Below are 24,782 nucleotides of genomic sequence, written 5' to 3'. Positions count from 1 at the left end.
AAGTCTAAAACAGATGAGTAATTCTCAGTGCTTCACTTTTTTCTCTTCACTTTCCTTCCAAGTATTTAATTAAACCAAATAGTGCGTGATAAATACACACAGGTGTAAATGGTAACAAGCTAAATGGAGAAATTCTGGTCTCTTTTGTCATTTGCATGGTATTGCTAATTAGGAGCAATTAAAAACCAAGAATACAGCTGTTTAAGACTAAAATAAGCAATAAGGGCTCAAAATCTTAACGAGCGAGACAACTAAAGTGAAGCTGAAGTGTTACTTGAGCAATAAGGGTTTCTTATTAAGCAATTGGGTTGGAGCAAAAACCTGCAGCCACTGCGGCCCTCCAGGACTGAATCTGCCCACCCCTGACCTAGAGCATGTAAGTTGTCTAAACCTAAATTGTCAAAAAACAACACTAACCAGTTCAAAATCTTCCAGTTCACTTTTGATCATGCGCCGTGTAAGAGATTCAAGAATAGCTTCAAGTTCTTCATGTAAGCCTGCATCATCTTCCTCATCCTCCTCCTCATCATCACCATGATTTCTTACAAGACTGCTATGCTCCTTTTGCCAAAGTAAGCAGTGCACTGCACAACTCAGGAGGTGAGCCTGTGAAATTAATTTAGGCAAGAACTATTTATAAAAAAAAAAAAAAAAAAAAAAAGTAAAATATAATTTTTCAAAAATGCTAATTCAATTATGTGGTTACAGACAGCCTGTGCTGTAAATAATACTAGCAGCTTTGAGTGCAAGGAAAGAATCAACTCTGGATTGGACACAAGTACACTGCAAGGTGAAGCACACACTTATTCTAAGAGAATCAATTTATTAATCAAATATGCACATGTCTGAGACGAAGGACAAGCATTTGTGTAAGCAATAACATTTAACTATATAATCTGTAACGGAGGTAATGAATTTTAAGCCACTTTTGGCGGCTTTCACACTGAGCTAATCAGAATAAAATGTTTTCAAAGCTGTGGCCCATTAGTCTGGACAGATGTAATGCTCATAACAAACATGTGCACCAGAAATGACACAGAATTTTTCCTAAAAAAGGAGCTCTTACAATGATTCTAACCAGACCCTTGTGTGGTTTTTAATGGTGTGTAAATGCACCACTGTAATCTAAATGGTATTAAGTTAATGAACATGATATTTTAGTCACAACTTTTGTTCTTTTTTGGTTTTTAATAGTGTGAATAAAATTTCCAAAGCATCTAGTTACAGATTTAATGACTTACTAGCATAAGCAACAACACTAAAATAAAAAGCCACTAATAACTTGTTTTCCGTGAAATGATACCCCTGTGTGCACAACAGACCGGGGTGGTGGTCCCCCTCTTTAAGAAGGGGGACCGGGGGGTGTGTTCCAACTAGAGGGATCACACTCCTCAGCCTCCCTGGAAAAGTCTATTCGAGGGTCCTGGAGAGGAAGGTCCGTCAGATAGTCGAACCTCGGATTCAGGAGGAACAGTGTGGTTTTCGTCCTAGTCGCGGAACAGTGGACCAGCTCTACACCCTTGGCAGGGTCCTGGAGGGTGCATGGGAATTTGCCCAACCAGTTTACATGTGTTTTGTGGACTTGGAAAAGGTGTTTGCCCGGAGTATGGGGTACTGGACCTCTTGATAAGGGCCGTTCGGTCCCTGAACACCCAGTGTCAGAGCTTGGTCCGCATTGTCGGCAGTAAGTCAAACCCATTTCCGGTGAGAGTTGGACTCCGCCAGGGCTGCCCTTTTTCTCCGATTCTGTTCATAACTTTTATGGACAGAATTTCTAGGTGCAGCCAGGGGGTTGAGGGGGTCTGGTTTGGTGGGCTCAGGATTGGGTCACTGCTTTTTGCAGGTGATGATGTCCTGTTTGCTTCATTAGGCTGTGATCTTCAACTCTCACTGGATCAGTTCGCAGCAGAGTGTGATGCGGCTGGGATGAGAATCAGCACCTCCAAATCCAAGACCATGGTTCTCAGCCGGAAAAGGGTGGAGTGCCCTCTCAGGGTTGGTAGCAAGATCCTGCCCCAAGTGGAGGAGTTCAAGTATCTCGGGGTCTTGTTCATAAGTGAAGGAAGAATGGAGTGGGAGATTGACAGGCGGATCGGTGCAGCATCCGCAGTGATGCAGGCTCTGCATCGGTCTGTTGTGGTGAAAAAGGAGCTGAGCCAAAAGGCAAAGCTCTCAATTTACCGGTCGATCTACGTTCCTACCCTCACCTATGGTCTTGAGCTATGGGTAGTGACCGAAAGAACGAGATCACGAATACAAGTGGCTGAAATGAGTTTCCTCTGCAGGGTGTCTGGGCTTTCCCTTAAAGATAGGGTGAGAAGCTCGTTCATCCAGGAGGAGTTCAGAGTAGAGCTGCTGCTCCTCCGCATCGAGAGGAGTCAGATGAGGTGGCTCGGGCATCTGATCAGGATGCTTCCTGGACGCCTCCCTGGTGAGGTGGCCCGGGCACGTCTAAAAGGGAGGAAGCCCCAGGACATGCTGGAGGGACTATGTCTCTTGGCTGGCCTGGGAACGCCTCGGGATTCCCTGGAAGAGCTAGTAGAAGTGGCCGGGGAGAGGGAAGTCTGGTCATCTCTGCTTAAGCTGCTGCCCCCGCAACCCGATCTCGGATAAGCGGAAGAGGATGGATGGAGGATTCTAGTTATATTTTGTTTTTGTTTAACAATGATACTTGCTAACTTTAAGGTTTCTATGATGATTCCCAAATCTTTTTTGACATCAACAGGAGTTTGATTTAAAAAAAAAAAAAAATACATTTAGTCTTTTCTATATAGAAGAGTGGAAGAAGTTTAAGTAACAAAAAGAAGATATACTTTATCATACAAAAGCATATTATGTTACTGACAAATCCTATACATGTTTAAAAAATTGTCAAAAGGGAAAATTAGGTAAACTAATGTCAAAACTGCAAACCACATTTAAACCAGAGCAATCAACAAACTAAGTATGAAACTATCAATAAGATTCTGGTTTGTTGTTAGCACTGGCTCTACATGTTTTTTGAATTCAAAGATGGTACTAGATTTACACTACCAACTTGTCTTCTGTGTGTTTTTCCAGAAATTACCAACAGTTTATCAAAGTGCTAACTGATAACAGAAAAAAACCTTGCCTCTCCTCTGGACATTTTTTATCTGGAATAGTCAACATGACACATGTACCAAAGTAATGCATCATTGGCACTGTGTAACAGAGCTACAGTGCATGCCAGTTTTCTGAAATGTTCCATATTCCTTTTCTAAAAATTCATTTTGACTGAATTAAAACACATCAATATTATAAATCATGTTCAGTCTATCCATTCTCAAATCCAGTTATTCAGTTCACAGCCATAGGACATGAAGCCTATCTCAGTGGCATTAAGCATAAGGTAGGGAAACAAGTCCGGAGCGTGTTAATCCACTGCTAGTTACTATATATTTATATCCAAAATATAGCTAATTCCAGGACAGAAAATATACTTTACCAGAGGCTCATGCAATAATATCTGATCCCCTTGGGCAGCAATGCATCCTTCCAGTTTAATAGGTGGCAAAAGGTCTTGCTCAGGTTCATAATAACGTCTTAACTGAACATCAAAAATAAGCATAACAGAAAAGTGAAATGAATTTACAAAGGTAAAATGGTACTATTAACAAAGGTTAAAGCTGCATTTATAGCATAAATGGAACTGTACATAATACAGTGTTTTATTTTTAAACATACAAGTGACTTCTGTTCAATTTATAGATCTTAATGAGCAAAAAAGAGAGAAGCACAAAATGTACTTTTGTTAAACTCAGTTTACCTGAGAAAGGAGAGTCTGAATGATCGAGTTTGCCAATTGAGAATTTTTGCGAAGTACGTCATAAAAGCCCTGAACATAAAAAATCAAAATATAAAACATTAACTTCATGGTTAACAATCTAAAACTACTTGTCATCAGTAACACTGAAATTTTTCTAGGTTCTCAGTGGAAATAATATTACCGTTAACCAAGATCAAACCCACGTCAGCCATTTTAGAAAAAAATGTTTGTTAGTAACTGTATGAGAAATGTACTTGAAATTAAGAGAACACAACAGCCTACCTTATAAAGCATGAGCCGGACATCAGCCTGCTGGCAAAGGCATCGACGCAAACTACCCAGAATCTCGAGACAGAAGGCTTCATTTGCAGAAGCATTGTAACGAGAATGGATGTCTACTTGGATCTAAAAGATAAAAAGGTTTCTCAAGCCACAACAAATAGTAAAAAAAAAAAAAAAAATGAAGGTACTGCTTTTACAGATCAAGCACTGAAACACAAATACTTATCGGACTCATTTTTTACTGCTTAACAGAAACATGCTACTGTTACAGATAATTTTGTGTCCATTATTGCAGAACTCTATAATAAAGCATCTATGTTGATAAAAGTAAATACATGACAGAGATAAATTAACTTACTTAGTGCTTGGTTACAGAAGTATGCATTTCTCACAAATGAGCGGTTATTAAGCTGTCTGAGCAATCTGCGTCAACATGCTTTACCAGTGTATGCCCAGTAAGCACAATATAATACTTATTTAATACTTTAAATTCCTAAATAATGGAAATTATACAGAGTTATTTTCATCAGTTTCCATCTAAAAGTCTGTACAAATGATTTGTAAAATCTCAGTTTCACTTATATTGCAAAGATTTCACCTCACTTAATCCCAGAACCATCTTCTTTCCCCATTTTCAGTCATTTGTTTCAAAAATTTATAAACATTTCGACAGGAACTGCTTTCATATGTTTGCATATCTTGAAGAATATAATCCACACATTTAATTTTTTATTATGTTTTAAGGTCACATGTCAATTTTATATTTGTTGGGAATGTCATCTTGGTTCGTCTTTTTATAGCTATGCATGAAGGAGGTGCCTGGCTTACGGCTTAGTATACACTCAAGCTATTAATTAGATAACTACTGTACAACCAAAAAAAAAAAAAAAAAGAGACTTTTTTTCTCAGTTATTGTAACAGGATTAGCATATGCAGTTTGTTTTTAGCTTCCATTTACAATAATCCAGGTACAATTTTCACCATGTTCCACTGTTTGTCTTCTTGTTGATTTTTGTGTTGGCATACATTACCAAAAAACAGATCTGTAGCTTAAAAACCTTGTATTAACTTTCGTGCAGCAACCCAAAAAAAAGACTCTGACTAAAAAATTGTTTTACTTCCATATCATAGTACTCCCATATCATAGTACTCAACCACTGGTTCCAGTCTACATCAGCAGCATTATTTTTTACAGCAGGGAAAGTAAACTTAGATTTCCCACGTATTTAGATTTCTACTTCAGTTTATAGGAGTATAGAGCCAGAACTAGCTGAAAGAATTGATCAGCGAGTGCTGTGCAGATCTTATCATATCCATCTAATAAAGAAATGGCACTAGTGAAGGGCTAATATATTGTGCAAGCTGTTTTTAAACTATGGTAAATTGTGAGTAACAAAATGCAAGTTAAAAGTTAAGTGCTGTAGTGTTTTGGCTACATAGCAGGTAAAATAACATTTTGGCTTACTGAGCCAGCTGGGAAATGAGATTAGTGGAAAAAGCAATACAAATTTAAGAAATTACAAATATATTTGCACTAACAATGCTTGAAAGATAATTTACATTTTCTGTGGTAAAACACATTTAAAGGAAATGTTAATTCTGCAAAAAGATGTAAGCATATCAATATTGTTGTACCCTTGCTTTTAATTTTGTTTACTCATATAATGTGTATTTATTTGCTCAAAACAAACTTCAAACTTTGGTGAAACATTACGATTTCACTTACATTTTATGAAGTGTTGATGCTAATATGTTAAAAGTAATGTGTGTTAAGCAGTCAGATTACTTTTTAAGGTAACAAGCAATATAGTGCAATACTTATTTCCTCTAATTAAAAGATACCTGAATTACTTACAAAAAAAAAACGCACAGATGTGTTTACTGTGAAAGTTTTTTTTTTTTTTTTTTTCGGAATAGCGGAAAAAAAAAAAAAAAATGGTGTTATTTCACAGAAGCTTTGCCTTTTTCCACAAAAACATTCCTGCTGGAGTAACATCATGAAAGCTGTCTGAACAGCTAGTGAGGAAGGGTTTAAGTATGTACACAGCATGCAAGAAAGTGAAAGAAACTTAAACATTTTAACTATACTTTTAATCCTGGATTGTATATAAATTGGAAAAAAACTTTTTTTTTGCACGCTTAAAGCACAATTTATTATGTCAAAATAAGAGAAAAGCATTCTCCTCACCTGGCTTGAGGGAACAGACTGGCTAGCTTGACTAGAGGCCAAACTGCCGAGCACTTTAAAATTCTTTAACAATAGAAGGAAACCAGCAACTGCAGACTTTCTTGCATCTAACTGACTGCAGAAAAATATGGGGGGGGGGGAGAGGGATTTTTACTTAATTATGTAAACATCACAAATAGTTATCCAAATTGAAAAAATATATATGAATGAAAATCCATTATTATTATTTTATTAAGGCTTTAAACAAAGCACACAAAAATAAAAAGATAATTACCTGGAAAACATCGCCTTTCTGAGAACTAAAATAAGGGAATCTCTCAATGACATGCTGACCTTTAATAATGGCTGGAAAAAAAATGGTTTTTTTTTTTTTTTTTTTTAAATATAAACACTTAAAACAATATATTTGTCTTGGAATGACCTGTCTTACAAAAAGTAACAACTGGTTGGGCACTGTTTCTGCTATCCTTTATTCACTCATTAGATGAACGGTCAAATAGTTACTAGAAGAGGTGTAAAGAATAGCACTATAAAAATAACCATAAAAACAACAGCTGTAACTGTATAATCATTAAGGCAAAATAAACTGAACAGTAACTGCTAGTCAAAACATATTGTAATTAAATGTATGTACGTTTTGTTAGGCTTATTTTTAACTCTCTCTCTCTCACCTGCACAGCTTTAAGCAGACTCTGGACTGTGCTGATAGGTAGGTAAGAAAGTTGGTCAAAAGCTTCAATGACTTTAGAACTAGAGTCTAGGAGAATCATAGGTGCAGACACAACAATATCCGAGAACAAATCTGTTGGGAGAACAGTTACATATTGAGACCAGTTGTCCATTCCAGTATCAACACATATATGCTTGGCAAAATGGAACAGAGAAATACACTTTTAAGAAAGGTTTTTCACTAATGCAGTGCAATATGGAACACAAAATAATGAGAAGCCATCAATTTAAAAGGCAAATTTCTTTAACAGCAAATGATCCAAGTACCTCCACTCACTATAGGCCTGTTACAAGGAAATCTAAATCCCTGCGTACTGAAGTTATCTTTTATAGATGTTGTGCATACTCTTTTGTGATTATAGTTAAAAGACACACAATAACAAACTTGCTAATTGTTACGGAACACTATTATATTATAGCAAAATCCATGTATTACACAGCCTACCTATAAAATGAGTAACAGGAGAAGTTGCCTTCGTGATTACTCGATTTAAGACTTGTTCCAGAATTTCTGTTCTGATGGGTTCATGAACCTAAATAAGAAAAAGATTTTAACTCAAACTTTCAAAAAACTATTAGATATGCATTTTAGCCTGGTCCTTCAAATCTAATTGTAAACCACATCCCCAGAGTAAATTATATAAATAAAAACATTTAAAAATCAAAGTAGATTAGAAAAAGGAAACAAGTGGCATACTGTTCTACTATCTATTATATACCTCATATTGTATCAAAATATAAATATACCTATTGAACAACCTACCCTAAATGTTTCCAGTAATATTTTGGCACCAAGTGCACAAGCCTGTTGAGTAGGTGTCTTAACAATAGAATGTCCAGATTCCGACTTGCCAAACGGGCCAGGCTTTGGACCAAATGAATCCATAATAATGAATCCAAGTTCCACCAAACCCTGTGTTACATGATCCCATCCAAATACACTAACAGAAAAAAAAAAACAGAAATTTAAAATGTATGCTATTGAAGATTATTTGTAATGTTAAAGTGAATGTTAATTTCTACAAAAAATACTGTTGTACAAAGAAAAAAAAAACAAAAATAAATTCTGAAAAATATTTAATATAGAATCACCAACTCAATTACAAGTAACTGTAATTGTTTACCTATTTTTGACTGTTTCCAGAATTGCTTCAGATATATTGAAGGATTCCAATACTAACTCTTGAATAAACTTGGACCCTTGTTTGAGCTGAATGTCCTTGAAGCTCTTTATAATTGCACCCTTAAGGAAGTCAATGATCTGCAAAATAAAGGCAGAAAATTTCCAAAACTTTAAGGGATAATGTACTTCTCACTAATAAAACCATTTATCAAATTATGATAAAAAGAGAGCTTTGGAAAAATCCAAGGATATGCAGAATATAAAATAGTTTAATACAAAAATATATTTAAAAAATACTTTGCATCTTGTTTCCTTTGTTAGAATAAATTAAAACCCATCCATTCTCTCACTCACTTATTTTTTCCACAGTTGACTGCCCTAAGCAACAGCTACTTTGTTAACTGCTGCAAGCAACAATTACAAAATAAAAGTTCTTATGCTCTTATGTTCTTAGTTCTTAGTTAAGTTCTTATGCACTTAATGTTTTAATTTTGAGCACTAGTATCAAGTCTATTTGCTGCCGATACTACAAATAATTACCACTTATGACCTACCTGCTCTTGAAATCGATGTATTCTAGCAACAGATAACACCAACGCTATGTTGAAAGGATACAATACTTTGGTCACATCTCCCTGCATTAAAAAGAAGACAGAATGAAGGGGGTAAAACTAACCAAACATTTTTCTAAATACAAACAAGACAGAGTGTACTGCAGATCCAGAGACCATACCTTCAGTGTTTTGACAAGCTCTCTGCCCAGGTCTTGGTCCAGTTTGATAGCAAAAACAATATGAATAATTACTGTTCCTTCTATATAGCGAAGTTGATCGTGAGGTATTGATGTTACCTCAAGATCCATGGAACTACACAGAGAAAAATGAAAAATTCAGGTGCTGGATGGTGATGTGTTGCACGTAGGTCAGACATACAAGCTGGAATGTCAATGTACAAATGACACCATACATGAACATGAATGCTAAAACTATAGTATATTAGAATCATAACCGTTTAGTGTGACATTGCATAAGTTTTCAAAAGTCAATTAAATATCAAGCGATTCTCAGGTTTTAAAATGCTTCATCCAAAACTAAAGTGTTACATACCCACTGTTTTTTTGTTCTTCTTTCTGTTGCTTGTCTTGTTCATTAAAATAGGCAAGGATTCCTTCCAAAACATTCTTCTTACAACCCTGAACAGAGATAACATAGCAAGATATCTATGCATAGCTACGTGGGAAGGGTAATGATGAATAACAGGTTTATCAAACAACCTTAGTGCTTAGGTAAAGTGAAAAGCACACTTTATCAAAATATATAAAGAAGACTGCGTTATTGAAATTAAGTTTTTTTCTATATTAGAAAAGTTAACAAATAAAAAGATTCCTTTTGTTAAAAATAATTATGTAAACCACTGTACTACATGAGAAAGATACAAAAAAAAAAAGAAAAAGCCCACTAAACTACAAAATGATTTGTATAGTTCTTTGGCAGTCTTTTTATTACTAACACACGCCACTATCTGGCCAGATTTAGAAAAGGTTTCCAGGGCTGCAAAGATTTTACTGACAGCTGTTACTGTGCAATCCATACACGTTATGTATGGCCCAACACATTCATATTTGGGAAAGCTGCAATACCATTAATCTAGCATATATTAAAACTCTACGGTTTGTGGATGTGTGTGTGCACATGTGATTGTCCACTCCCTCCAAGCAATCGGATTGTCAATTTGGCTTTATTGACACAATCGAAAGAGGAAGTGCTGAGGAAGAGAGTTTGAGACACACAAGGAAGATTAAAGGCTTAGTAGGCATGTTGAGAGTTGCGTTCAAAGATGGTAAGTATAAAAGCAGACAGGAGGTAGACAAGGTGCCTCGAAATGACCGAGTCCAAGAACTATACAGGAATGTTTTCAAGGGCAAGAGAGGTTCACCCACATGAGCATACTAAGGAAAAGCGTATGGAAAACGCTAAAGGGACAAATAGGGAAAAAGATATCAAATATTTTTAACTGTATTCTATTAACATTGCTAGTATAGCATAATTCTTTACAATAGCAACATTTAAAATTTCAGATTTAATACGTTTCAATTACATTGTTTAGAAAATCCATTCACCTTGGCAGAGAGTAAAAGCAGTTGGTAAACAAGAGGTGGTATTTCCTGAAGGTCCAGCTTGAACATCATTCGAAGTATCTTCTCAACAATAAATTGTAATTCATCTACAGTGACAGGGACATCCCTGAATGCAGAAAAAACAAAATGAAAATGGGTATTAAGAACAGGATTAGAAGATTGAGCAGGAATATTTGCCTAATTATACTTGTTACGGATAAGACAGACTCTTCCTTAACAGTTTTGACGTAGTAACATGTGAAAGGAGCTAAGTCGTAATTTCCACAAAGATCAACTCATTCAAGGTTAAGCTCTGTGCCAGTGACTGAGCCCAGATTGAGAGAACCATTACTTCAAGGAGGGAATCTCAAAACCTAAACTCTTGTTCTAGGAAAAAAGGCATGCTTTCCCCTATGAAAAAGTTGCAGAAGACATAGCAAACAATTGAAATTAACACCACACCATAAACACAGAGAAAGAGCCAAAGTTCTTCACCTGAACCTGGAGGAACAACACAAAAGCCTGCACGTCATTTAACACCTTAAAGTCTCAATAACATACCAAATTAATTTAGAGCTCTAACTAGCCAGTAAACAGCCAGTTAAAAAGACCTTATTTTTAGTTTAACCATTACAGTGTATCAAGTTCAAGATTAACTGTGTAAGGTAAACTTCTAGTCTTGACACAAAGAAGTTTTTAATTTACAGAATGACAGTTTAGTCCTCTCAAGTCCACAAATGAGCAGTTTAAATATTTTAGGGGATAGGCAAATCCCAAAAAATTACACACCGACTTAAATAATTATACCTGAACATTGCTGTAAGATGAATTACACTCCGAGGGTCCCATCTGTTATTAAAGAGGGAAAACCAGGTTATTATTGGATTCAAAATTTTCATGAAGTATTACTAAAACTGTTTTCAGTGCTAAATCTTAAGCATAACTACCACTTTAAATAAACTAAAAAAATCTTATGACACATAAATCTGAACCTAAACAATCAATATAAAGATTACCTTGAAGAGCAAAGGCTGTTTATGAGCTGCTTCTTGTATTCTTCCCCACTTAGCTGACCTAAAGAAATATTTAAAAGTAAAAATACTAACAAACATTAAAGTGTGTTTTTCTACATTTTATTAAAGAAGGAAAAAGAAAAACAAATTCATAAAGAAGTAGGTAGGACTAGTTCAAATTATTGTCAGTCGCCCACATTTAATAAACTGCTTTGCCAAAATGACTGTTACTACTGAGATTGCAATTATTAATCATTTTATTTGCACAATTAGCTATGCCACCCATGTCAAACTATTTGAAGACGTAGACCTCAACATTTAATGTTTGCAATGCACTATATAATTCATATGGGTCATTTACATCCCATTTGGTATAGTGTTTGTAAAATCAGTGTTACTGTTTCTGATGTACTTACTATCTACTAGAATGACAAATGTAATGCATTTTATTATTAAAAATTGTGATATGGCATCTTTTGGAATGTCAGAGACATGGCAACTGGATGGACACACAGACATATATCCTTTTATTAAGGTGGATAGCAAAGAAAATAACTTTCCGTTATATTTTTTCCATTTAATATATAGTAACTTGAGTTCTGGAACACTGAAAATTTATAGTAGCTTCCAACATAAACAGATTTACAGTGATCCCTCGCTATATCGCGCTTCGCCTTTCGCGGCTTTACTCCATCGCGGATTTTATATGTAAGCATATTTAAATATATATCGCGGATTTTTCGCTGCTTCGCGGGTTTCTGCGGACAATGGGTCTTTTAATTTCTGGTACATGCTTCCTCAGTTGGTTTGTCCAGTTGATTTCATATAAGGGACGCTATTGGCAGATGGCTGAGAAGCTACCCAACTTACTTTCTCTCTCTCTCTCTCTCTCTTGCGCTGACGTAGGGGGGTGTGAGCAGGGGGACTGTGTGCAGCTGCTTCCTGAAGGACATGCTGCACAGTTCTTCGCATACTTAAAAGCTCAAAGGGCACGTATTGATTTTTGACTTTGTTTTTCTGTGGCTCTCTCTCTGTCTCTTCCTGCTCCTGACAGAGGGGGTGTGAGCTGCCGCCTTCAACAGCTTTGTACCGGCGGTGCTTCGCATACTTAAAAGCCCTATTGATTTTTTTTTTGACTGCTTGCTTTGCACTCCTTTGAAAAGGAAGATATGTTTGCATTCTTTTAATTGTGAGACAGAACTGTCATCTCTTGTCTTGTCATGGAGCACAGTTTAAACTTTTGAAAAAGAGACAAATGTTTGTTTGCAGTGTTTGAATAACGTTCCTGTCTCTCTACAACCTCCTGTGTTTCTGCGCAAATCTGTGACCCAAGCATGACATTCTAAAAATAACCATATAAACATATGGTTTCTACTTCGCGGATTTTCCTATTTCGCGGGTGGCTCTGGAACGCAACCCCCGCGATGGAGGAGGGATTACTGTAATGAAAAAAGTGAATGATTTTTTTAAAGGTGATTTGCAAACACTGACAAGTATGTCATAATAAAAGCTAAATTTGAGATAAAACAGTGTAACTGAAACATAAGAAAGAAACACTGACAGCCTATGTATTACATCCATTATTATTAAAGAATAACTTCACTGTTTTTCAGGTCAAAGTCGCTTCTTCATAATCATAGCATATATTACTGTAATTTATCACATTAAAATTTTGTTCTAAAGTGAAACTTTTTTTTTATATATATATATATAAATAAAAAAAATAAAAAAACTTCTGTTTTTGCAGCTTACAATGGGCTGAAGGGTTAATGGGTCTATAAGTGAATGAAAAAGCTTTAAAACTTACCAAATACAGTACATCTACTTTAATACAGCAAAAGTTTTGATTTAAGAAGATCCACCTCACGCATTTATGAGGCATTCTTGTGGATACAAAAGGAAACTAGAAATAATTATTTTATTTTATCACAGATTCTTGGAGCCATTTTTCTGGAGGCAAGAATACATTTCCTGCTGTCTTGTCTGGTCATATGACAACCACAAGCTCCCAGCGCCAAGCTACCTACCGTGTTTCCCCGAAAATAAGATCTACTCCGAAAATAAGCCCTAGCATGATTTTCAGGCTGCTCTGTAATATAATCCCTACCCCAAAAATAAACCCTAGTCAAGATCGTCAGCTGAAACGTAAGGTGCCTTAAGGCCAGGTTTATACTTCACGCGATGCGACTCGTGTGCCTGAAACATCCATTAAATTCCAAGGACACTGCCACAATATCTCTGAAAAGGATGTTTAATGATTACATCTATCAATTCGGGGATGCACCCATTCCAGCAGTATCAGAGCAAGACAGAAACAAAATCCCTGGATGGGGCATCAGCTCATCGCAAGGTGAACACAAGCACACACACATACACTGGCATCATCCCTACAAGACAGCAGCGCTACCGCACTGCCACCGTGCCACCCCATATGTGCAACTATTAAAAGTATTCATTATTTAAACAAAGTTAACGATTTATCTGTAAAATGTAACATACAGTGGTGTGAAAAACTATTTGCCCCCTTCCTGATTTCTTATTCTTTTGCATGTTTGTCACACAAAATGTTTCTGATCATCAAACACATTTAACCATTAGTCAAATATAACACAAGTAAACACAAAATGCAGTTTTTAAATGATGGTTTTTATTATTTAGGGAGAAAAAAAATCCAAACCTACATGGCCCTGTGTGAAAAAGTAATTGCCCCCTGAACCTAATAACTGGTTGGGCCACCCTTAGCAGCAATAACTGCAATCAAGCGTTTGCGATAACTTGCAATGAGTCTTTTACAGCGCTCTGGAGGAATTTTGGCCCACTCATCTTTGCAAAATTGTTGTAATTCAGCTTTATTTGAGGGTTTTCTAGCATGAATCGCCTTTTTAAGGTCATGCCATAGCATCTCAATTGGATTCAGGTCAGGACTTTGACTAGGCCACTCCAAAGTCTTCATTTTGTTTTTCTTCAGCCATTCAGAGGTGGATTTGCTGGTGTGTTTTGGGTCATTGTCCTGTTGCAGCACCCAAGATCGCTTCAGCTTGAGTTGACGAACAGATGGCCGGACATTCTCCTTCAGGATTTTTTGGTAGACAGTAGAATTCATGGTTCCATCTATCACAGCAAGCCTTCCAGGTCCTGAAGCAGCAAAACAACCCCAGACCATCACACTACCACCACCATATTTTACTGTTGGTATGATGTTCTTTTTCTGAAATGCTGTGTTCCTTTTACGCCAGATGTAACGGGACATTTGCCTTCCAAAAAGTTCAACTTTTGTCTCATCAGTCCACAAGGTATTTTCCCAAAAGTCTTGGCAATCATTGAGATGTTTCTTGGCAAAATTGAGACGAGCCCTAATGTTCTTTTTGCTTAACAGTGGTTTGCGTCTTGGAAATCTGCCATGCAGGCCGTTTTTGCCCAGTCTCTTTCTTATGGTGGAGTCGTGAACACTGACCTTAATTGAGGCAAGTGAGGCCTGCAGTTCTTTAGACGTTGTCCTGGGGTCTTTTGTGACCTCTCGGATGAGTCGTCTCTGCGCTCTTGGGGTAATTTTGGTCGGCCGGCCACTCCTGGGAAGGTTCACCACTGTTCCATGTTTTTGCCATTTGTGGATAATGGCTCTCACTGTGGTTCGCTGGAGTCCCAAAGCTTTAGAAATGGCTTTATAACCTTTACCAGACTGATAGATCTCAATTACTTCTGTTCTCATTTGTTCCTGAATTTCTTTGGATCTTGGCATGATGTCTAGCTTTTGAGGTGCTTTTGGTCTACTTCTCTGTGTCAGGCAGCTCCTATTTAAGTGATTTCTTGATTGAAACAGGTGTGGCAGTAATCAGGCCTGGGGGTGGCTACGGAAATTGAACTCAGGTGTGATACACCACAGTTAGGTTATTTTTTAACAAGGGGGCAATTACTTTTTCACACAGGGCCATGTAGGTTTGGATTTTTTTTCTCCCTAAATAATAAAAACCATCATTTAAAAACTGCATTTTGTGTTTACTTGTGTTATATTTGACTAATGGTTAAATGTGTTTGATGATCAGAAACATTTTGTGTGACAAACATGCAAAAGAATAAGAAATCAGGAAGGGGGCAAATAGTTTTTCACACCACTGTACATATTTTAATGCATTTCATCATGAAAGTGATATCAAGTATAAATATAAGAATTCTAAATGTGCAGAGAGCTGGAATATCATAAGTTTAATGTGTTCTGTGTGACGATGTTGCTTGCCGCTGCTGTCAGGTCAGGAGGAAGCCCCAGAAGCGCGTAGCGATTTAACAACTGGGTCGGTTTTAAGATGACATTTACGACAGTCTACTTTAATGATAAAGTGAACTACGAGGTTAAAGTGGACATTGAGTTTAAAGCCAAAATTTCCACTTTAATCACAAAATAGACATTTTCATTATGTCCTTTTCTCTGTGGCTCAAATACACCACTGTATATTCTGATGGTATTGTAAAGGTGCAAAAAAAAAAAAAAAAGCCAACAAAGATGGTATGTTAGACTTTTAAACCGTGTCATGTCATTACTTTGGGGAATATGCAACGCTTGAATATAAAAGCACCACGAATGCATTTGTATGGCAGCATTTTGCTTCACCACATCGAACCATTCATCAAATATCGAAGCACGCACATCGATCCCAGAGGATCCTAAAAGTGGCTAGAGTAGCAAGAAATTCAGGCTGTAGTTCAGGGTTTGAAAGTGGAGAGTTATGATGATATTTCAGAAGAAGATGACATGACTGTATTTGGATAAATGCATATTGTTGTACATGAATAAATATAAGACATCCCCTGAAAATAAGCCCTAGTGCATCTTTTGGAGAAAAAATTAATATGAGACACTGTCTTATTTTCAGGGAAACACAGTATATTTTACTTATAAATCCTACTTTTGCTTCTGCAACTTTGTTTTTTTCAAGTTACTGTATATTCTGCCATGGCTTTTAATAACAGAAAGATGCACATTCATATCATACGATTATTTTTTTTCTGAACAGCCCTTACTTTTTCGCCTATTACATTCTCTGATGTCATTTTACATAGCCAACAGAGTGAGATTTATGCCATGTGGAAGCATAGTGAAAAGAGCACATAAAAGCGTTATTGTACTATCTACAAATAACAAATCTGAGGTGAACTGATTACACTGAACTGTATTATAAATCAAAGCCTTATAATTTTGCGCCATGCCACCTCCATGTTGCAGATTCCGTGGTGTGTGTAAAAATGGCAGTGTGTGATAAGAGTAGACTGGAGCAACACAAATCAAGTATCAACTTTTTTAGTGCACATGGAGTCTTTGTTGCACATAGTTCTGCAAGTGCAGACACAGAATTTGGAGAGCTCACTGGAAGTGTCTCCCAGGTGTTAAGAGTCCATCAGCCCTAATGCATAGCCACTAGTGAGAAACAGGGGAAAGAATGGCATACAGTTTACCTATGACTCTGGGTGAGCAAAATGAGGCAAAGCAGAGCGGCATGTATGAGTGGGGAAATGGACAAAGCAAATAACAGCATGTCACCTTATGGTGGAGGCGGCCTCTGAAGAAACCAGAAAGTCCTTTTTAGGGCCACCTCAACAGCTGTCGGCATAGAGTGGCTACTAAGTTCGTCTCTCACACCCCCACTCCCTGTCAATGCAATATTCTCTCTCACTGAAGCACACGTGTACATTATCACTCCAGTGGCAGCAGGGAATACCTGTACAAAATAATGAAAAAAGCAGCAATATAGGGAAAAAATAAGCGATTGTGTAGCTTTTTCAGTTATTATTTAATAATAACATTTGGACGTCATTATTCAATAATGGTGCTGGTCCAAAAGATGCTGTGGAAGACGACAAGCGGAGGACTAAAGTACACGGTCACATTTTAAAAATGGCTGAATGTCACAATGTTTGACGTTGTGCTTTCCTACTTAAAATTACATGGATACACTGTTTCACAATATCTTTGTAATCACAAGACACGGATCAATACTCAATTACATTTGCCATGAAAAATGAATGTATTCAGCAAGTTTTAAGGCTTTTTCGTTCACATATGGGCCCATGTACCCGTTAGCTCCATTGTAAGTTGCAAGAACAAACAAGTCTATAAAAAGTGCTTCAATTCAGAACACAATTTTCTGTGGCAAATTAAAATATATACCATAATCGTGAAGATAACTTTGACTTCAAAAATACCAATCTTATTCTTTTAGTATCTTACAAAACAACAATATTCAAAGAAATCCAAATATTACGGCAATATCAATGAATTTTATAAATTAATTATGGATAAAGAACTATTTAAGACAACATCTTGTTATGCTAAGTATTACAGTGAATATATTCAGGATTACTGACCAAATTGTAAATATTAACATTTAAATTGTACACTTTGATAGATGTACACTTGAGAAGAAAACAACTTTTCAAAACAACTGGAGTTCAGGGTTTGAAAGTGGAGAGTTATTACGATATTCCAGAAGTGGAACCTTGGGTCACGAATGTCTCGGACCACGTACAAATCAGGTTACAACCAAAATGTTCGCCAAACTTTTGCATCTGTTCATGACCACACACTCGGGTGACGAACAAGCCAGTTTCCCTTCCGGTTCATACGCGCCGATGATTTCCGCACGTGTTTAGTCTCTCCCTGTGCAGCGAGCGAGCGAGAGAGAGAGAGAGAGAGCCCAAGCAGGGGTGTTTTGGCCGACACTCGGTGGGGCAGAAGGAAGCGGTCACTCCAGCTGAGTGATCAAGGAGCTGGAGTGACCAGAAGAAGTAAGTAAACATTTAGTTTACTATTACACTGTGCATTCTATGGTATAATTAACTATTTTTGTGCTTAACAATCTATAAAAAAAAATATATATTTACATACAGCTTGTACGGTCCGGAATGGATTAATTGTATTTACATACAAGCCTATGGGGGAAATAACTTCGGGTCACGACCAAATTGGGTTGCCACCAGAGTTCTGGAACAAATTACGGTCGTGACCCGCGGTTCCACTGTATAGTTTAAGTAACACTACAAGTACAGCCTTTTGTGATGAGTGAATATTTACTGAATAAATCTAGCATCCAAACTCAGTCACCTACCTTTTCCATATGTGACAGTTTCTTTTGTTGCAAGTGCAGTGAGAATGATTGGAAAGAGCTCCAAAGACTTTCCATTTGCTAGATTTCCCTCTTTAATTGTGTCTACATATAAGCTGGCCAGCTCAGCCAGAGATGTTCCCGGTAGCTGTTGTGTCTGACAGATATAACAAAAGGGAAAAAAACAAAACAAAAAACACACACACACTTGTAAGTTGATCATAGGTCATGGGCAATCAACATTCAGCATCAAAAGTTTACCTGCAGGATTTTGTGTTTCAGTATTTCTACTTGTCTTTAAAAGCCAAATTACTCACTAGCAAATAAAGTGCATTTAATGACTGCCTCATATTTGTAATAATTAAACATACAGCACTATACAGTGAATAACCAGAAGGGAAAAACAGACACAGAGGCATTAGTTTTCATTATTGTGTCTTTCCAATTCAAAGATAATGCAGTAAGACAGTTGGTTTTACAAATGCGCAACAATTTTACATATTTAACAGACAGGATATTCCCAAATTATAACCCCCTTTTTATATACCTCCAACATGAGCAGTCCAATAATCTCCGACACCACTTCTAACTTAAGGTCTCCAGATTCACAGAGCTGGATGCAATGCTTATAGACAAGCATCTGTCGTTTCACGCATTCCCTTTCAGCAAAAGATGACCCTTAGAAAGCAAAGCAGCCATTATATATACTGTACATTTGTGGGTATTCAACACATTCACATTACAAATGTTGTGTTTCTGTGCATCCTCGCTTACATTCATGCATTTTCTAAGCTAGTTGTTCCAGGAAGGAGAGCACAAGAGCTTTACATTTCACCTGAAACACATTTAATAAACAAAAGTGATATATATTTAGACCTGAACATTTAAAATACAATAAAGAAAAATAAAGTAATACTAAATAAGACAGAATCTTTTATCAACAAGATTCTTAAAACTTTGCAAAAAAAAAAAAAAAAAAAAGCTTTAGGGTTTGAAGAATATCATATCCATACTGGGCCAATTCCTTTAGAATGCCCTTCAGGTGCTGGTCTGTTTTCTTTTTTTATGCTTGTATGTACATGGAATGTGTATTGTGACCTTTTGTGTACAAGGCATTATTGGTTGAAATGTTGTCAAACTAAATTTTTGCACTTTGTGAGCAGTGACAATAAAGGTTATCTAACTAATTTAAATGTAGACAAACAGTTTTACATCTTTTGTTTCAGTGTATACAGTAATCTAAAAACCATTTGACCTAATTAAGGGTTCAGGTTTAACAAAGCCTATCCCAGCATCACTGTGCACAAGGGAGGAAACCACCGTGGGCATGGTGCCATTCCATTACAGGGCCCACTCGCATAGACACCAACACTCAGAATTTATGAGGAGTAGCGATTTCCACTACATGACCATGCTGCTCTGTTGACTGATTTCTGTATTCTTGCAAATAGTAACACAATCAAGCATGCTGAGCATAGGAAAGGCACTATATAAATAACGTATTATTTTTAATCATCTATAATCATCTGCCTAGTGAAGAATCTGTATTGGCAATTCTAAAACTACTTCGCAGCAAGAGGTCCCCAGTCTTGGCTGGTATTGTGCTCAGTGTAACTGTAAATGATACAATTGAAATTATTCTATTAAATGAACAGTAACACATCCCAATTAAAACACATTCCATACTGTAACAAACTAAAAACTAAAAAAAACACAAATGAATATTAAACAAAACCTGGTTGTGCATGAAAAAGTAACCAACAAATCACAGATTACATGAAAACATAACAAGCATTGACCTATGAGGAATTCTTTCTATATAAACAGTGTCAGACACAATCTCTGGGGTAAAGATCGACCACTGAATTGCTCATAGAACTACTAGCACAAATTTTTTCCCCACCAACAGATGAACTGTGAATCTTGCAGAAGCATTCACAATGAATGCTCATGCAACCCCCCCCCCCCCCCAGATTAGCTTTAATGGTCCTGTATACGGCTCCACAATCTACATATGCTGTTCCATCTGTGCCTTCTTTCTGCCAAGCACACAGCTAATAGCACTATTAAAAATTAATTAAAACATGTAGGCTTGCTGCTAGCTTCACCCAACTACGTACTCTACTAAAATTTGGGAAAAACTCGTTACCATGCTTGTGGAAAGGTTTTGGTGCACCATTCTGATAATATAGTACTGGTTATTTGATCACCCAAGGAAATTATTTTTATTGATAGTTACCCATGTGCTAATTTTGTGTGTACAACACACACACACACAGAGTTTTGTGTGGTCTTCCGTTGAGTGCTAAACTGTAGAAGAATTAGTTTTCTTTGTTAAGCTGTGGAGTAGTTCTTTCCCCAAGTACCAACGTATAAATCTTTTGATTTTGGCAATTCTTTGGGTAAGATCAGTTGGACAGGAAAACAACAGTTTCAGTTATGGTGAGATAGGAGCTCTGAAGAAATCATTCTAATAGCTTACTGCAGACTTCTCCAGAAAACATGTCTTAAATATACTTTTACTGCGTTTTGGGTCATAATCATCATGCTGACATTTTTTGCCAGTAGGTCATTTTCCCTCTAGGTTACTGCATGAGAAGTCAAAATAAGCAGGATGACAGGAAGAAGACAAACTTTGGACAAAGAGACACAATGGTGGAAAAGAAAAGTGCAGGATGCGAAAAATACCAAAAAAGAAATGAAGAACACCTGGTACCAATCAGTGAGGGAGAAAGACAGAAATTTACAGGCAGGCAAATAAGGAAGCAAAAAAGGCACTAACAAGAGCCAAAACACAGGCTTTGGAGGAGGTGTATAAAAACTGAAGACGCAAGAAGAAGAGTGAGAGAATGATTTTTAGAATAGCGAAGACTATGAACAAGAGAGGGAAAGATTTTAGTCAGGTAAAGGAAATGAAAGATGGGCAAGCAGTGATTTTTGAGTGAGCATGACAGGATTAAGAAAAAAAAGGAAGGAGTACTTTGATTTTCTTTGTTCAAATGCTTTTCAAAGAGTAGTAATTGATGATTGATTCCCAAATGAAGAGCTAATTCCAAGAAAATGAAGGGAGAAAGCAAAGGAGGCACTGAAAAGAATGAAGAATAGAAATGCAACAGGAACAGATGAAATATAAGAGGAGGTCTGTAAGAGTTTAGGAGAGAATGCATTGTGGGATGTAATTCAGAAGATCTATGAACAGCTGAAAATACCAGATGATTGCAGAAACAATGTCATTGCACCCAATTATAAGGACAGTAGACAACCACCTTAAGAGAAAATATGTCTGGCTTTATGCCAGGCACAGGAACAACTGATGCTGTTTTTGTATTGACACAGCTCATAGAAAAGCACTGAGAAAAAACAGAAAGGTGTGCATATGGTGTGTATTGATTTGGAGAAGTCTTATGATAGGGTTCAACACCAAGCAGTCTGGAGCTGCATGAGGGAGAAAGGAGTACCAGAGAAGTATGTGAAGACTCTCCAGGATATGTATGAGGCAGTGAGGACTCACGTTAGGCATGATGTTACAGTGTAACACAGAAGATTCTGGTTAGAGCAGCTCTGCACCAGGGATCTTATTTAAGCCCTTACATCTCTGATCCGGTTATGCATGTGTTGACTCATGGGATACAAGACTGATCCCCTGGTGCATGCTTTTTGTTGAAAACATTGTGTTGTGTAGCACCAGACAGGAGGAAATTAGAATAATGGAGAAAGGCTTTGGAAGATAAAGGACTGAAGGTAAATAGGAAGGAGAAGTTAAAAAGCTAGGATCAGCGGTAATCCAAAGTGAACTGGATGCAGACCGGAAACAGAGATAAGCCACAGAATTCATTGTGGATAGAAAATTGGAGGAAGGTATCACAAGTATTGTGTGCTCAATGAATCAAGGTGAGAGTTAAAGGTAAGGTTTTTAAGACCAGCAATGATGTACACAGCCAAGAGATGGCACACAAGAAGCTGAACATGGCAGAAATAAGAATATTGAGATGGATGTGTGGAGTTACAAAGAAGTACAGAGTAAGAAATGAAACAATCAGAGATATAACAAAGGTAGGAGAGATATCTAAGAAAGTGCAGGAAAGAAGGTTGATAGGGGCAAAAGAGTGAAAGTAATGGAAGTACAGGGGAAGAGAAAGTGGGGGAGATGGATGGATAGAGTAAAGGAAGACTAGAAGAGAAAAGGGACTGACTGGAAAGAACCAAGCTGTATGGAGGAGGTTGGTCAAACAAATCAAAGTTACACTGAAGTGGGACAAGATGAACATTACTGTATTATAAATAATTATTATTATATTTATATTAATTATATAATTATTATTAATTTCCCCTTGGGATTAATAAAGTATCTATCTATACACCTGTTTTCTCCACAATGCAGACAGGAACTGTATCTTTGGCTATATGATACATAATAGTAAAGTTTCCAATTTAGCATTCTTTTTACATAGTCCTTGATAGAAAGAATCTGTTAGCTTAGATTGAGTGGGGAGATGGACAATGTTCACAGCAGTCAGAGAACACACAGGTTTACAAAGTTTGATGCATTCCATATACTGTATCTGCAATGCTGCTAAATTTGGCAACAATCCTTTTGAGCACAGTTTACAAAACATCTCACTTGTTTCTACATCTGAATTTGGAGTCCATTTTCATATCAAATGAAATGATATAAAGTGAAAACAGTTCAATGTAATTGAAAGGATATTTTGCTTACACTCTATAATGTGCCAATAAAGCAGTATCTGCAGTACTTTGAACAGCTATTACCACTACATAACAAAAATGAGGTAACAGATGTGGAAGCTGTGCAAAGAGGAGCAACAAGTGTGTCTCTAGTTTAAGCATGGCATCCTACTCGGAGAGACTTAATGACTTAAAAATCATTAGTCTTAAGAAAAAAAGCTTGCATGGACATCTAATGCAGGCCTTCAAAATTCTGAAAGCATCAACAAACATGATCTTGCTAAATCTTTCAGTTAAGAACTGAACCAAATACTCTGGGACATAGAAACAATCAAATGGAGGAGCACCAAAACTGAAAGCCACAAAACAATTCTTTTTACACTAAGCATCATGGTAAACTGGAATAAACTACCAAACCAATTAGCTACAGTAGAAACTTTGACAACTTATAAAAAAGGATGAGATACTGGGAAAATCTAAAATTATATAACCAACGAATTTATTGGACTAAATGGGCGTGATTTTATTTGTACATTTCTTGATCATTATATTCTAAACAATTCTGAAAGCAATGAATGCCATGAAGACCACCTTTAAGAAGTAGAGAAATTTATGGACACTGTGAACATCAGGACATTGAGGAGGGTGCTCATTAAGAAGGTTACCAATAAAAAAAATAGCAATCTTAAAGGGTTTCATGCATCTGTAACACACATAATGTGTCATTTTGCATGTAGCCCACAAATCTTAGCTATAGGGTAGAGCGGCAAGACATAAACCATTTTTCACAAAAAACTATCCAAGCCCCAATGTGTCTTCCAAAATGACAGTCAATATTCCCAAACCATACATGAAAATCTGTTGTGGTCTGATAAGCCCAAAGACCAGCCTTTTGTCCCCAGTTATAAAGGTGTCTAGTCACTATCCAAACAATGACTATAACTATTGAAAGACATAGTGAGAATAATATCATGCTATGGGGGTCTCATCTCCTAAACAGAGGCAAGGGTCCTAGTGAGAACAAAATAAAAAAAAATGTTTATCTGTAAATATCAAAATTATTTTTTCACAAAGCCTATTGCTCTCTACCAGACATCTGAAATTAAAGATGAACTTTAAGCACCATAATGAACCAAAGTGAACAGGAAAGCCAAACAGTGACTTAAAGAAAATGAAAATATCTGAAATTCTTAATTCAGAACAAAAGGTGCTTTCACAACGTGCAAGTGCAGGGAAGTGTACAGGTATACAACCAAGATAATGAAAGGTACTATTTGTTATTGTTTTGTTATTTTTTCAAAAAGTACACATTTGCTAAGTGTACGTAGTTTATTTGATGTAACTAAAATATTGGTACAGGTTAATAACTCTTTGGTTACCTCTGAATACTGCTCTCAATAAATCTCCAACGTTCTTTCCTTTTACAGCAGTCTGTGTAATTAAAGAGGTCAACTAGAAAAAAAGTGATAAAATTCATTTAAAGCATTCTTGCAAAAAATAGTATATGCAATATAAAGATAAAAGTATGCACATTCATCATTACCCATTGTCCCACTTACAACATTTCAGAAATCAGAAAGACAGTGTTTCATAATTTTAAATCTAGTTTTATATTTTAAGTTTATTTTTACACACTTTTCTATATACATCTCACCTCATTGTCTTTGATACTGTTAAGGTGCTCTTGTAACTTATTCACATGTTCTCCTTCACTCAGCAAAATTATCTTCTCCATCTCCAAAGAGGAAAGGCATGAGCTAGAAA

General features: G+C 36.6%; 1 protein-coding gene across 2 annotated transcripts in view; it reads right to left on the bottom strand.

The window, feature by feature from the left end:
* The window catches only part of fanci (FA complementation group I), an 84,784-nt gene that overhangs the window by 48,833 nt on the left and 11,169 nt on the right, over positions 1 to 24,782 (bottom strand). For both annotated transcript variants that reach the window (XM_051920836.1, XM_028823751.2), the window contains exons 2-21: positions 24,673 to 24,775; positions 24,398 to 24,470; positions 18,880 to 19,010; positions 18,336 to 18,489; positions 11,242 to 11,299; positions 11,033 to 11,074; positions 10,229 to 10,352; positions 9,216 to 9,301; positions 8,843 to 8,975; positions 8,664 to 8,744; positions 8,111 to 8,247; positions 7,750 to 7,927; positions 7,432 to 7,519; positions 6,929 to 7,059; positions 6,532 to 6,602; positions 6,258 to 6,372; positions 4,070 to 4,192; positions 3,788 to 3,856; positions 3,467 to 3,568; positions 418 to 606 (exon numbers count right to left, since the gene is read on the bottom strand). In XM_051920836.1, the coding sequence (XP_051776796.1) occupies positions 418 to 606; positions 3,467 to 3,568; positions 3,788 to 3,856; positions 4,070 to 4,192; positions 6,258 to 6,372; positions 6,532 to 6,602; positions 6,929 to 7,059; positions 7,432 to 7,519; positions 7,750 to 7,927; positions 8,111 to 8,247; positions 8,664 to 8,744; positions 8,843 to 8,975; positions 9,216 to 9,301; positions 10,229 to 10,352; positions 11,033 to 11,074; positions 11,242 to 11,299; positions 18,336 to 18,489; positions 18,880 to 19,010; positions 24,398 to 24,470; positions 24,673 to 24,775 (2,188 nt within the window). The remainder of the gene's footprint in view (positions 1 to 417; positions 607 to 3,466; positions 3,569 to 3,787; positions 3,857 to 4,069; positions 4,193 to 6,257; positions 6,373 to 6,531; positions 6,603 to 6,928; positions 7,060 to 7,431; positions 7,520 to 7,749; positions 7,928 to 8,110; positions 8,248 to 8,663; positions 8,745 to 8,842; positions 8,976 to 9,215; positions 9,302 to 10,228; positions 10,353 to 11,032; positions 11,075 to 11,241; positions 11,300 to 18,335; positions 18,490 to 18,879; positions 19,011 to 24,397; positions 24,471 to 24,672; positions 24,776 to 24,782) is intronic.

This window comes from Erpetoichthys calabaricus, chromosome 17 (assembly GCF_900747795.2).
Source record: "Erpetoichthys calabaricus chromosome 17, fErpCal1.3, whole genome shotgun sequence".
In the NCBI taxonomy this organism is placed as follows: Eukaryota; Metazoa; Chordata; class Cladistia; order Polypteriformes; family Polypteridae; genus Erpetoichthys; species Erpetoichthys calabaricus.
Note: the sequence above shows the minus strand (reverse complement) of the source record. Positions and strands in the feature narration are given on the sequence as shown.